General features: G+C 49.9%; 1 protein-coding gene across 50 annotated transcripts in view; it reads left to right on the forward strand.

Annotated features, from left to right (window-relative positions):
• Positions 1 to 14,934, forward strand: part of SCRIB (scribble planar cell polarity protein) — a 120,053-nt gene that overhangs the window by 75,069 nt on the left and 30,050 nt on the right. For 8 of the 50 annotated variants that reach the window (XM_074578141.1, XM_074578145.1, XM_074578149.1 and 5 more), the window contains 3 exons: positions 6,996 to 7,064; positions 10,821 to 10,862; positions 11,745 to 11,870. In XM_074578141.1, the coding sequence (XP_074434242.1) occupies positions 6,996 to 7,064; positions 10,821 to 10,862; positions 11,745 to 11,870 (237 nt within the window). Of the gene's footprint in view, positions 1 to 4,005; positions 4,414 to 6,995; positions 7,065 to 10,212; positions 10,264 to 10,820; positions 10,863 to 11,741; positions 11,871 to 14,934 lie in introns of all 50 variants that reach the window. The other 42 variants (XM_074578147.1, XM_074578159.1, XM_074578157.1 and 39 more) reach the window with 11 other exon arrangements.

Raw genomic sequence — 14,934 nt, forward strand, 5'->3', positions numbered from 1 at the left:
CCTGTGTAATTGCCGAGATGCAGAAGGAAGTGTCTCGAGCAAGGCAGAAAGGACAGCCCAGCAGGAGAGAAGGGTGGATGGGAATGGGAGTGTGCAGGGGATTTACCATGGAAGGAGACAACTACTGAAAGCTGCAGAGGAGGGAAGGGAGGATTCTTCCCAACACAGAAGGTGACAATGTTGTGCGCAGCTTAGCTGTAAATTCATTGTGGGATGGTGTTCAGGAAGGGGGGGGGGATGCAGGGTGCTGACACCAGAAGCATTAAAGTCAAGATCCATCTAGGACTGCAAAAGTCAAAGTGGCAGTGATTGCATATCGCGACTTAGCCCTGACACAGCCTTGGACCTGCATTTCTGCCCGTGACCTGCATTTCAGTCCCTAATGTGGGATATGTGGCACCTCAGCCAGTAGAAAATCCAGAATTCACAAACTTCACAGGTTACAAAGTCATCCGTCTCTCCTGTGTTGTGTAAAACCTCACCTCACCTCTCCATCTTTGGCTCCCTCGGTCTTGATTTATCTTCCCTGCATCATCCCTGTTGCACTGGCTTCCTGCCTGCTCCTTCACAGACATCCTCAGTCTTCACCTCTGTTCCTTTCCTCCTCTTGTAACGAGACCACCTTTGCTGTCACCATCAGATTCTGCACTCCCGTTCCATCATTTCAGGATCCTTTTACCTTTACTGTCTCCATCTCATTCCATCCGGATGGGTCTCCTCACCTACTCATCCCTCCTCTCGTTGACTTCAGGCCCTCTTGCTTTTCTCCTCTCACACGGATTAGAGCCCTGCTTCGTCTCCAGCTTTGTCTCCCTTTGTTCCTCCCCATAATCCCCAGCTCTTGCGTTTTCTCTCTTGGCTGTTCACACAGAAAAGTATTATCAGGAAAAGGTTTAACGTATTTTTAGCATCTCTTAGTGTAACTTAGTATCTGGAAACAAGGGGAGAGCCAGCCCCACGCAAGCAGCTGCCTCTTTGCTGGACAGCCCTTGTGTCATCCAGAGAGAGCAGCATTTGGGAGCTTGTGCCTCAGCAGCCCGTGTCAGCCCAGGAACGCTTGGCACTGGAATGTGGGGCCGAACACGCTGGAATGCCGGGGTGTATGGGCGGCATCTATAAATGTCCCATTTCAGGGGAAGGGCCGGTTGGTGCCCAGGTTTGTCTTTTTCCAGCTGTCATTTGCCCAACCCTGTCTTTGTTCTGTTTGAAGACACATGTCTGCCTAGATGGTGAGTACGGGGAGGTACGGTTCTGGTGTTCCTTCGGGGGCTGCACCTCGCCGGTGTGGTGACTGCCTGGAAGAGCCACACATGGATCAGGCCAGGCAGCAGAAAAGCATGCGGTTCAATTAACAGGTTGTCTATCTCCAGGCAGTCTCACTGGGTTAGGATGACTGTTTCCCGGTTCCTGTAGTATTTTTTCCTTTCTTTCTGTCTCTAGGCCAACTTTCTCACCACACAAATTCTCCTCCAAACGGTGTCTACATATCTTCTCTTCCCCTATAGTTCCCTGCAGGGGTGTTGCAGGGCCTGCCGTTCCTCACACTGTTGAACAGGAGGAGGTGCAGACCTCTGTCGCGACTGCTGTGAATTGCGGCTGGAATTTGTCATGATAATTCCCCGAGAATCTCCCCCAAAGAAGGGGGCAGATGTCTGTCCATCTTGGATTAATCTGTATTGCTGTGTATTGGTCCTTTTGTGAGCAAGATTTAACAAAGGCTTACTTTTCAAGCCTGTTTTATTTGTATACTTTTAAAACCCCAACTGAAAAATTGCAGTTGAAAGCTGTATGAGAATGCTTGTCTCGGTGATGCCCTGCGGCTGTGCCGGCGTCTCAGTAACTGGCGTCTGCAGCGTACCCCATGCACTACAGCGTCTGGATGCTGCCATCGCAGTAATAAAAGAGCCATTATAGTCCCTGTCTTCTGCAGAGTACAGGCTTGGAAACCGTACCTGTGAATTACTGCATCTAGACACAGCAAACCATTTACAAACTAGTTTTGCTTTCTGGACTCTAAGAAACAGACAAGACTTTACATCTCTCAGTAGCGTCTCACCGTGGTTAGTTAATTAACAGTCTGTACTTTCTAGTCTGAAGCTATTTCTCTTCAATTTCTAGCCATTGATTCTTTCTCTGTACTTGTTCATTAGTTTTCAGATCAGATTTGTTTCAGTCTCTGGAGCAAAGTGACGGATCGGAACTGCAAATGCATTTCTTCTGTGTCTGCCTTGGAGGGCGTGGGGTAGAACACGATGGTCCTGTCTGCTGGGCTGAGCAGTGACAGAGGCAAGGCTGGGAAAAGCACATTGCATTGCCAAAGTCTTTGCTTACCCAAAATAGAAGTTGTTGCTTGTCTGATAAAAATAGCCCACTGTGAGGCAGAGGCAGCGAGGCATCCTGCACTGGAATATGCCGCTGCAGCAGAAGCGCTGGAGATTAAAGCGAGGGGTAGATGAAGCTTGGTTCCAGTCACGTCCATGAACAAAACAGGCGTTGAGGCTTCCCGTGGACTGTCAGACTTCATGCAGTCTTAGTGAGGTGCCCATCTCCACAGTGCCCCCAAAATGTTGTTTTTCCCAAAGCAGGCCTTGGTGGTGGTGGGATTCACCTGGAAGCCGGGCTGGTCAGGGTCTGTGCTCCTCTGCTTGGCGAGGGAAACAGCAGCGCCGTCAGAGGGGCCTGGCCGAAGGACCAACAGACCCGCTTTGCAGTGGCGGATTGCTGGCCGGGTTTTCGTTACAGCATCCCCACTGAGCAAATAATGTGCCTGAAAGTACTTTTTGCCTGGCATAGCTTTACATGCACTACAGCTCTTGCTAGTGTACTTTATTGCACTCTGGGAAAAGAAGGTTGGAATTTGGGGGCTTCTTGGTAGGGTTTTTTGTCAGTGAAAAGTCACATAGCTACAATAGCAAAATCTCTAAGGGTAGCACAGGCCTCGCTGTCTGCAGAAATATGATACGAGCCAGGGCTCTGCCAACCACTGCTTTAGGTTGGGTTGGGGTTGGGGGGTTAGGGGAGGGCCTCAGGAATTCCTGAGCCTCTCAGCTGCCATTGTAGTCACCAGCCCACCCAGCCCTTCAGAGCTATTTTTGTGAATGCTGCCATGACACAGGAGTTGGAGAATGTGCTCTGAGCAGAAGAGGTCTTTCTGCTCCCTGGCAGGCACTTGGATAGAAGGAGATTTGATCATTGCTCTCCGATTATCTCTGCTTCCCTAAAAGAAGGCTTTGGCTCGGGTAACAAACTCTCTTTTATAGTATTACAAGAGGAAAGGTCAGTGCTTCATCTTGGTTGGGTGCAAGTTGAGCCTAGGCAGAACTGGAGCTCTGTTTCAGTCCTGCCTTCGCTAAGAGCGCTCAAAGGGATCTGTGCTCTGTTAGCCCTTGTTTAGCTGTCTGTTAATTATTGGTGTGTATTTTGATGAAGTGGGGCCATAAAGGCATGTTTGCCTGTGCAGGTGTGATGGAACAGCATGGGGTAGACGATATGGTGGTGACTGTGTAACTGTATGGAAGGGCGTTGGAGCGAGATGACAGATGTTATTCTGTGTGACAGTGCTGGAGCTGCTTGGAAGTGTGCTGGGCTGGGACAGTCGATGTAGGGCCATGTGGTGGTGGAGTGGAGTTGAGGATGCGCTGCAGTGAGGTGGGAGAGGACGTGTGCTGGTGCGGGTTTTGGCAGTTGGTTTTGCCGGAGAGCAGCAGCATTCCTGGCGAGCTGCTGGAGTGCAGGCTGGAATGCGGACGAGATGGAAGAGTGCGGGGAGCGTGCTCGTGCTGTCAGCTACTGGGTGTCTGTATTGCAAGGTCCTTTCTTGGAAGTAGCATTTGGGATCATCACAAGACTGGTGATGGAGGAGGAGAGAGGGAAGGGGTGGTCATGTGGGCATTAGTACTCGAATTCTTCTCTCCCCTGTCCTTCAGCATCAGCTCTGTATTTTCTCCCTCTTCTCCTTTACTCTGTTCTCCTTGTCTCTTTCTGACCCTTTTGTTTTCCTCTCAGCTTGTTCAGTATAATAAGGCCAGCTCCAGAATGGAGGGCGACTGCGCTCTGCTGTCTCTGCCGGTGGCACAGGACAGCCGGGATTCATGCCCCGATACAGCCGCCAGCCCCATCATCGGAAGCGTGGCTGGCCCTCCTCAGGACCCTGCTCCACCTGACCAGTGCGCCAGCGGGGCAGAAAAGCCCCAGTTGGACAAGCAGGATCCCACGGGTGGCCCCTTGTCCCAGGACCAGATGCCAAAGACGCCAGAGCAAGAGTGCATGATCGACTCCCAGCCCATCCTCTTCAGTGAGAACCCCTTTGTGGTGGCAAACCGCAAGGGGAAGGCAGCAGGCAAGGCCTGCCTGGGGGGGCCGCCCCTGGGCTATGGCAGGGGGGGAGTGCTGAAGACCAACCTTTACTCCAAGGCAAGCAGTCCCACGGCATGCTGTGTATGGCGTGCGCTCACGCAGTCGAGGCCACCCGTGTCCTACTAAACGCCTGCGCATGCACCGGACCCGACGCTGGGCAGCACGAGGCCCGTGCGGGGGCCGGTCCCACCTAACATGTGTCCTTTGCCTGCAGAGGCTGTCAGTCGCTGACGGTCGTGAGTTGTCTTCCAGCCACTAATGTACCCCCGTTATTGCCCAGCGTGCCTGCTGCTGAGTCCCGCTGAGGGGCGGTGGGATGCGAGGGGACTTAGAGACTTTAGAGCACAAGGCTGGTGAGGAGCGGCTGAGGGAGCTGGGGGTGTTCAGCCTGGAGAAAAGGGGGCCGAGGGGAGACCTTCTCGCTCTCTGCAGCTCCCTGAAAGGAGGGGGCAGCCAGGGGGGGTCGGGCTCTTCTCCCAAGGAACAGGCCATGGGACAAGAGGAAACGGCCTCCAGTTGCGCCAGGGCAGGTTTAGGATGGATATTGGGGAAAATTCCTTCCCCGAAAGGGTTGTCAGGCATTGGAAGAGGCTGCCCAGGGCAGTGGGGGAGTCGCCATCCCTGGCGGGATTGAAAAGCCCGGGTAGACGTGGTGCTTAGCGATATGGTTTAGTGATGGTTTTGTCAGTGGCAGGTTGATGGTTGGACTCCATGATCTGAAAGGTCCCTTCCAACCGAGACAATTCTCATTCTGTGGCATCCCCCATGTCCCTTTGTGTGGGCAGGAGACAGGCTGGGAGCAGCAGCGTTCCCTGCCTGCGGTGGTTGTGTGGGGAGCTGGCAGGGCTGGTAGAAGAATGAACAAAGACAGCCGTTCTTAGACTGCTGAAAAGTAAGAGGCAGCACAGCTGACATAGTTATTATCTACAGCCCCGGAGCACACTGTTCCTTGAAGTGACTTGTTTCAGTATATCTAGACTTTCAGATTTCAGGGGAGAACTTTGCTTTCTGCTCTGGGAAATCTGTTTGTATTTAACTTTCTCACTCTAGCACAGGAAGCCTGTGGCAGAGCAAGGACTAGACCCAAAGACATTATGTTCCAGATTAGCTCCACACCGCTCTTCCCTTCCTTTCTCAGCCCTTTCGGATGTCTGAAAAGCCAGAGAAGCAAAACACCGCAAACAAACAGCCCACACACACAGAAGAAAAAACAAACCAACCAACCAACGCCCAGCTGTAGTTCTCTTCGATGTTTTTAGCCTAGTTCCTTGGTGAGAATTTGTTTTTCACAGATGCGTAGGCAGATAAGCGTAGAGCAAGGCATGTAGTTGAATCTCTGTAACATCTCAGTATATTAAAAGTCAAAGGCTGTGGTTTGGACATTACAGACATCCAGCTTTAGAGTTCAGAAGATCAAAAAAGCAGCAGTCACAAAGCACTGACCCTTTTTGCAGGTCAACTATCACCAATCTGAGGTGGGTGTCACAGTGAGCTGGAGCTAATCTCATTCCAGGTTGGTGTCACATGGGATCAGTTCCCCCTGTCTGCACATTCTGCTCCTATGTGCTGACACCAGAACTGGAGCAGTCGTGTGTCAGCTGGGTCAGGGAGCTGAAGTCCCTGAAGAACAGTACTGTACAAAGCTTCTTCCTTGGGGACTGGTGAGCGCGTGTGTTGGCGCACGGGAAGACTTGGGTAGCAGTAGCCAGAGGCAGGGTGACTGAGGACTCTCTGCTGTGGAGGCATGGAAGTAGAGCAGTTGACACTGCTACGCTCGCTGTCTTTACAGTGCTAAGAAGGATCAGATGTTTTCTGTGCTCCAGCGTAAACTTCGTATCACATCTCCTGGCTTGGTCAGTAGAAATACCATTGCCCAAGGCTGACTTGAATCTAATGAACATGATTCACTAGTGCATGGATTACGGTATCAATGATTTCAGAACCCTAGATTTGCTTAAACAGTTCTCTAAATCCCAAATGACCTGTTTCCACCACTAATCCCCACCACTAAGGCATCTAAAATACTTTTTAAATCATGCTCCTTTATCCTGTGGACAGGCTGCAGGTACTTACTGGGACTGTGCTCTCTTGCTGTAGCTGTTGGGGTGGCTCAGCCTGAGCGCTGGTGATCGTAGGTTCCTGTGGAAGGGGCGGGAGCCTGGTCTTCCCTATGCTCTGGGCTGCTTGTAAAGGTGCTACCAGTAGGCCAACAGCAAGGGATGTGGCTGGGGATGAGTCTTGTCTCCTTTCAGCTGGGGTGGCTTAGTTGCCTATACAACAGGTTTGCCTAGACTGTGGCCCAGGCTGTGGAGGGCTGAAGAGAAGTTGTTGGGGAGGGTTCTTGGGGATGTCTTACAAGGCGGAAGGCTTTAACCTGACTCAGTTGGCTTTGCAGGGTGTTTGCATATGAACGTTTCATGTCATTCCCTTGCTGTTTCTAGTGCTTTTTGCAAGTTTCTGCCATGTGACATCTGCTGTTGGGCCCGTTGCTAACTCCGCTCTCTTGCGGCGAGGTGGCCCACAGTTGGCCTCGGGCTGGATGTCGGTGGTCTCCCTTGCCTCCCGGTCTCACTGCTAAGGGAGAGACGTGGAAGTTGCTGCTGTACAGTAACTATCTAGCTTTGTCTTCTCTCTTTCAGGCTCCTGCGGGCGAGTCTGGGACAGGAAATTCCAGGCGTGAAACCCCCTATTCTCCTAGTAATCAGCAGGTGAGACTGGCCACAGGACAGGCAATGTGGGGAAGGGTGGGGAGGCAAGATGGCACCAGGGCAGAAGGGCAGAGGAAGCTGAGTGTGATTTCCATTCTTGAGAGCGATACTGTTGAGGTGGAGGGGTATCCAGCACGGGAGGCAACTAGAGAACTAGGGGGAGAACTCTGCTCTTTCAAAATGTCTCAGAGACCCAGGAATATAACTCACTAGTCATAAACTCAGTGGAAAGTTATTGCTCTGGGGGGTAGCCTAATTTGCAGGGTAATGAGCATAGGTGTACCTAGAGTGACTACAAAGTGGTAGTTGTCTGTCTTTTTTGAGAACGGCCTCACCTATTCCTTATATAGAAACTATTTAATTCTGGCAATTGGTATGTTGGAAGAAAATTGAAGGATCCTGCAGCAGGTTAGCCTACCCTTAGGGAATGATATTCTGAAACATTTTGGTCAGAGGCCAGTTTTCACTCTGAAATTGCAAGTTACTCTATTTCTTGTAACTTTTTTTTTTTTGGTAAACATTACTTCACTAGCTGTTCTTATTTCTCATAACTCTGATCTTTTCTTTTAAATCTTGAGAAGTCTTTGATTTCACTTTTCATCCTGTGGCAGTAGGTTTCACAAATTAATTGAGCCTTTTGAAATTAAATATTCTTAAATGGATTTTTTTTTTAATTTCCCTTCACACTCATTACATGTTATTGGTTTTTATATTAGGGTGCTGGAATGAAGTGAAAATTGTACTTTGTCCTTAGTCATTTTGTGTCTGTTGCGTTCCTTTTGGAGTGCAGCTGCTCTCCAACTCTTTGGGTCCCACTAGCTCCCATCTTTAGCTGAGTCATTTCGGTTCTCTAAGCTGGACAAAAGCTGTCTGCTCTTTTCCTAGGTCAGTTCAGCTTAGTGAGATGAATCGCATCACCTTGGGGTGAGGTGACAATTAATGCTGAGGAGAAGGGTCAGGACCATGTGGCTGGGAGCAGCGAATAGGACAGTGGAGCTGCAGTGAGCAACAGTCCGGTCCATCTTCGAATGGCTCCTTGGCCTCTCTTGCATCTCCTCAGCTCTTAGATCCTTTGAAATCGAGTCACCACCGGGGACACGATAAGATTAGAAGAAGATACTATTCATTGTAGTAGTACTATTTCAATGCCTTCTCTTCCAGCTGCATGTGATTACTTATTAGCTCTTCTGAGAGCAGTTGCATACTGATTGGAGGCTTATTTTGGGCTGTTTGTCTCTAAGTTTCCCTTTTACCACAAACCTAGATTTTCTTTGAGATTGGGTTCTTTCTATTTAAAAGGAATGGGCTGGGGATGATACTCCTTGTTCTACAATAGAAGGAGATCTAGATATTAATTTGCTCTGACGTTAAAGATCCTCAGCTCTCAGTTGAAAAAGAAGCCCAAATCCCAAAGGGCGGCCAATGTAGCTGTTCATAGAATGATTTAGGATGGAAGGTCTGGTCTGAGACCACACTCAGAGCAGATCCAATTAGATCAGGTTACTCAAGACCATGTCCAGTTAAATTTTGAACACCTCTAGAGATGGAAGGTCTTCATCTTTCTAGATGCCAGCTCCAATATTTGACTACTCTCATTGTGATTTTTTTTTTTAAAAAAACTTGTGTTTGAATGGAATGTCCCTTGTCCCAATTCATCATAGGCAGCTTTAGTAGCACCCCTGATGTTTTTGTTTATCAGTGTCTTAGCATTGGAGGCTCAGTGCCAGTGTCCTTGCCACGAGCAACCCTCTGGCCATAATGCCATCTGTGCTTCTAGCGCGGGATGGACTTGCTCAATGATAAATTGTTTGTCTTAATGGTCTAATGGTTTGTCATTATCCAAGTCCTGTGACAACAGCAACAGCTTTGTCTTCTCATAGCGGTCATTGCTGACAGCAGAAACTTTCCAGGTGAAACTGTTCGTTCTTTTCTCCCGGGGCTCTGAGAAGAATTACCAAGGTCTCACAAATGCATTCTGTGGAGCTAAGAGCACCACAGGAGCATTTCTGCAGATGCAGACATTTGCCTTTCCAATTTTAAGTTGGATGTCTCAAATTCCCTGTTACGTAGCACTTGGTGTAATTTGTAGTCTGTTTGATCAATTCAGGTCTTTTGTATCATGAATTCTCTGTAGCTTGAGCGACATATTGAATAATCTTCTTTTTCTCTTTTTTATCTCTCTGTTCAGACACATATGCCATGAAAGATCCTATTAATTTCTTACAGCATTTATAGCCAATTTCATGACTTTGTCCTTTATTTTAGCCTTTTAAGGTCTTCAGCAGGTTTGTTCACTGCTTTCATTTCTGAGATCTAGTCTGTGTGTCATTTTGAAAGCCTTTTTTCCTTACATGATCTATGGCTGTTATGAATTCGTGACTCTGGGAGTTGTTCTTGAAGATGCCTTGGTGTCACGATGCTGAGCCTTTAGTCTTGCTGGTGGCATTCTCAACCCTGCATTCTGTACGTGAACTTTCTGTCACATTTACATAATTTAATACTTTTGGGATCAGAGCCTTCCGCAGCAGTCTCCTGCATGTCAGGTAAGGCTGGATCTGGTAAACGTAGTTCTCTCTGGATAATGAAGGATGTACAAAACGGAACAGGTTCAACAGATAATACTGAAGGACATGGGGCAATCACTAGCCTCGTGGCCTGTACATTTTGTGGGGATTCAGCAGACCTGGCCTTCAGGTTGTTGCTCCAAAGTAGATGTTCCAAAGAATTGCATCTCTAATTCTCTGCCGCCATCTATTTTTAATGTAAATTCTTTGGTTTTAACATCTTGTAGTCCAGCCGGAAGTTATAGGCTTACTTCAGAGCTCTCGGAGACTTACTGAGGGAAGTGGAAACCTCTGTGCTGAGGCTGGTGTCACGGTGGTCTTGCCTGGCCCTGGGTTCTGTGGGCGTCTGGTGGGGGAGGAAGCAGACGGGGGGAGGAAGGAGGTGTTCGTGGTGGGTCTGTGCGTGCTGAGGAGGGCAGAGGGGCTTTCTCCGTGGCAGGCAGCAAGGTAACTGCCCCTGGGTGACTGCTGTCTCTGCGCTGGGAAAGGTGCTCCTCTCAGCCTCTCACGCGGAAAACCCGGTCTCTTCGTTTTCTCTCCCATTCTCTCCCCTGACGATCCTCCCTGGCGTTGCCCCTCTCCAGACGCCCGCAGCCCCTCGGCCTGCTCACCTGCCAGGCAGGGAGACCCGCTTTGTAAGTGCCTGTGGGTGTGCGGTGTGCGCTGCTGCTCCGTGCTGCTCCCGCCCGGCACCGCTGCTCTTCACCCCGTCCGCTGCCTCCCCACTCCCCGCCTCCCGGGCTCGAGAGGCTGTTCCCTGCTAGCCACTGCTGAGATGGCATCTGTGAACGCTTCCTGGCAGAGAAGCTGTGGTGCTGGTGGCTTTGCTCAAGCTCAGTAGCAAGTGCAGAGGGCAGGGGATGTAAAAAGGGCCAGGACCAGCCGAGCTGCAGTGGAGAGGGTGAGGGTGGGGGTCAGTGCCCGGAGATGTGCGGAGAGAGTTGGGAGTGCCTTCACACATGGCAGAGGAACTGGGAGAAGCTCTTGTGGGTGGGCTCTGGACTGCACCTGGCACGAAGAAGAAGGTATGGCGGGGATTAGTATGGGACTTGGGGGCTTTTCCCTGTATGGGGCAGGCAGTGGGGCAGGGGAGGGGCTGGAGTTGGGAGTTTTGTGTTGCTTTTTATGTGGAATGGTAAACTAAAGGCTCCCTGTATGGACTCCAAATTTACACCTGTGTTTCTGTTTTCAGGCTTCCATTAACTTCATCACATCGCAGGATGACAGTAAATCAGTAAGTACATCTGCCATGAGGCCTTACTGTAACGTCCCTGTGCATTCTCCAGTGCATAGAGCTTGCCTCTTCCTTCTGTGTGTGCTCACTTCCAGCCCTGCGAGTCTCGCTGTTGCCTCTTACTCCGTCTTCTTCAGTCCTCCACTGTACCTCAAGTTTGTTCAAATGTGCCGTCTTAAATAGTGCCAATTTGAAAACTTGATGCAACTGGTTTTGCAGGTTTTATTCCTGCTTACCCATGCACCTTTCACTCATGTAGTTTTTGCTGGTTTACTCGATTCCTGCTTCTGCTCTCTTTAGTATTAGAGGTTTTGTTCACTTCCACACAGCATCCAACAGTGATGGCATCAAGGTCAAATCTCAGACTCCTGTCTCTGCTTTTACGTCTGCATTTCTAGTTGGAGCCCTATCTGGGTCTCATTTCATTTTCATCCCCGGCTTTTCCCAATACCGTTCCTGGCTGATGTTTCCCTGCTGCATCTTCCATTCATGATGCTTACATTCTCCAAGCTTTGACATACTCATGCCGTACTCCTCTGACCCTTGCAGCTGCGACTTGTATGGCAAATTCGTTCTTGTGTCCTGGCCTTCTCTGTAACCCATTGGTCCTGTCTGACCATGACTTGGCTGAATCTCTTTGCCTGTCCAAAACACGTGCGCCAGAGGCATTGTTTGGTGTTTGCTTCAGTAGCTCTACCTCCCAGTCTGGTAGCTGGAGGCAGCAGCACAGCTGCGGAATTGAGCTCAGGTGCATGGATTTGTCTTATTCACTTGCATGGCAGAGATATCTTGCTGCCCTAACTGCTCGTTTCTCTTCTCTCTCTCTCCCTCTCCCTCTCTTCCTCTGCCTTTCCCCCTGTTGTGTGGTATTGACACAAGCAGACCAAGCCAGGCGTCATTCAGCCTCTTTCCCGAGTGCGACAAAATGCTGCCCCACATAATTCGGAGGACGGGGACAGCCCCAATCCCTTCCAGCAACCTGAGCTGTGCTTCAATATCCAGAACTCTGTAAGTGGCCTGCAGTTCCTTCTTTCTAAGCTATGTCTGTCTGCCCTAGGTTGCTATAGTGCCACTTTTTCTGGTGGGTAGGCTGAACACTCCTTCCCAGTGCTGATTTTGTATAAAGATCACGTGCCATCGGTAAGGCTGGTCTTATTTATGCATCAGTCTGGGTAAGAACCCGTACTCTTCCCAAGTAGAGTCATGGTCAGTGCATCCTGTTCATTTTTCTAACATAGATGAGCCTCACCAGCCTGCCTTGTGTCTTCACTGACGCATTCAGGAAGTTGGGATTGTTGAAACTGTATTGTGGCTGAAATCCCTAGAGCAGTTACAGTTTTAGATCCTTATTTATGAGGTGTTACGTTCTGTTGAGGCATAAATCTTTCAGAACCTTTATCTATCAATGTCTTGTGTTTTGGAGCAAAAGCCAATGCCATCTTGCTGATAATAAGTTTTATGATTTGCAAAATGATTGGTTTTGAAAGATTCATGTTCCCTGGGCTGTATGTTGACGGGAGAGAAGGATTCGGGTATTTTGATCTTTGTCATGACAGAAGACTTGTATACCTGCAATATAGCCCTTCTCTTTTTATCGAAGCTTGTATGACAGGATACCAAATTAGAGACCTGATCTGCAGACAAACAGCTGTATATAATCCATGTAATTGGCCAAGATTCACATGTTGTACAATCTCTTGTGATATTGATGTGCTGTTCTTTAGCCCATGCAGAAGGGAACATCATCCACAACATACTTTAGCCTCAGTCAAGGACAAAGAAAAACCACAAACACCTGAAACTGAGTTAGTGCAGCAAGAAAAAAAAAAAGTCTGAATTTTTTGTTCAAGCCAGATGCCTGAATGGGTTGCCACTTTGGTTTAGGAGACTGTGACCATTAGCCTTGAAGTATGTAGAAGTACACACTCATCATTTTATAAACAGAAGTACAATAGTCACCGCAAAACCCAAATGAGACTAAGATCCCATCCCATGAAGGAGGCCCCTTTAGTCAGAAATGGCAGATAAGGCCAGAGCTTATCTTTAATTTTCTAATAACCTTAACGTGGCTTATTCACGCCCAAGTAGGGGTCAGAGTCCACTGTATAGCTGTCCTATCCAGCCCCAAAAGCCCACTGATTCATGTAGGCACATGCTACTTGAATTGAGTGGACGTCCTTAAGGACCGTGACAGCAATATGGCCCCTTGGCCAAGACCTCAGTCACAAAATTCTGGTCAAGTCAGTGAGGATCTGTACCACCAGAAGTATCGACACACCAGCCCGGTCATAGCAGTTTGCACGGCAGTTCATGCAGGAGAGCAGTGAGAGACTGCCAACCCAGCCAGGAAGCGATGGTATCTACTCGCAAGAAGACCATGGCATCCATGAGCTCCACATCCACCAGCTCTGATGCAGCCTCTCAGACGGAGCTCCTGTGGGAACATGCTGCCACACAGACATCAGGCTGCGGGGTGTGCCCTGCTCTTATGCCGGTGTCGGATGGCAGTGATGGACACATCTGAGGGAGATGGGCTCCGGTAGAGGATCTCCTCCATTAGTCATGGAGCTCAGGGAGGAGGTAAGCAGGTTGAGGGTCTTCAAGGAATGTGAGAGGGAGAGAGATGCTTGGAGAAGAATCCTGCGTCCCACGACAGAAACACAGCAGGCAGACAGAACCCCTGCAGCAGGGAACTCCCTGTCCTCTCTCCCCCCGACTGAAGGTGGTAACCTGGAGGACAGGGCAGAATGGCAGGAAGCTCCTGCCCAGCGCAACAGGCGCCGCACTCGGGACTGCCCGGTGACTTCCCCATCCTGCCAGGTGCCATTGTGTAACAGGTACAGTGCTCTGCAAGGGAACATGGACGATGACAAGCACTATAGTTCTCGTACCGTGGAGGTGTCAGTGAGGTCTAGTCAGACCTCCCCCACATCAAAACCTCTGCGGTAAAGAAGAAAAGACGGGTCCTTGTCATAGGTGACTGTCTGCTGCAGGGAGCAGAGGGCCCAATATGCAGGCCGGACCCGGTACATAGGGAGGTCTGCTGCCTCCCTGGGGCCCGGGTCAAGGACGTGAAGAGGATGCTTCCTTCCCTGGTACGGCCCTCAGGTTGTTACCCGCTTTTGATCTTTCAGGTAGGCAACGACGAGGTAGTGAAAAGAAGTCCAAAGGCAATGAAGAAAGATTTCAAGACCCTGGGACGCCTGGTCAAGGGATCGGGAGCACAAGTTGTGTTCTCGTCTATCCCCCCAGTTGTGGGGAATGATGAGGGGGTAAATAGGAGGAGTCAGCAGATCAATGCCTGGCTCCGAGCCTGGTGCTGCCTGCAGGACTTTGGGTACTTTGATCATGGCCTGGTCTACAAAATGCCTGGCCTGCTGGTAACAGGCGGGAACAGCTTATATTGCAGGGGGGAAAGGGTTCTAGGCCAAGAGTTCTCAGGGCTCATTTTAAGGGCTTTAAATTAGATTTGAAGGGGGGAGGGGACGGTACTGGGCTTGCTGGTGAGGTGCCAGGGCGTAGTTGCTCATTGCTCGTGGGCCAGTGTGCCAGTATTTCTGAAAACCAGAAGGCACACCGCATCTCAAGGGTCAAAACTACACACACAGCTCCCTCTCTGAAATGCGTACACACCAATGCACGCAGCATGGGCAATAAGCAGGAAGAGCTGGAGATCTGTGTGTGGTTGCAGGGTCACGATCTCATTGCAGTTACTGAGACATGGTGGGACAGCTCACGTGACTGGAATGCATGCTGTCATGGATGGCTATGTCCTTTTCAGGAAAGACAGGCCAGCGAGGCGAGGTGGTGGAGTTGCTCTTTATGTGAGAGAGCATTTGGAATGCACCGAGTTTTCCCTGGGGGTGGATGAAGAGAGAGTTGAGAGCTTGTGGTTAAGGATTAAGGGGCAGGCAAATATGAGGGACAGTGTTGTGGGTGTTTATTACAGTCCACCTGATCAGGATGGGGAAGCTGATGAGGCTTTCTACAGACAGCTGAAGGTAGCCTCGCAATCGCAGGCCTTGGCTCTCGTGGGGGACTTCAATCACCCCGATATCTGCTGGGCAGACCA

Source organism: Larus michahellis, chromosome 2, assembly GCF_964199755.1.
Source record: "Larus michahellis chromosome 2, bLarMic1.1, whole genome shotgun sequence".
In the NCBI taxonomy this organism is placed as follows: Eukaryota; Metazoa; Chordata; class Aves; order Charadriiformes; family Laridae; genus Larus; species Larus michahellis.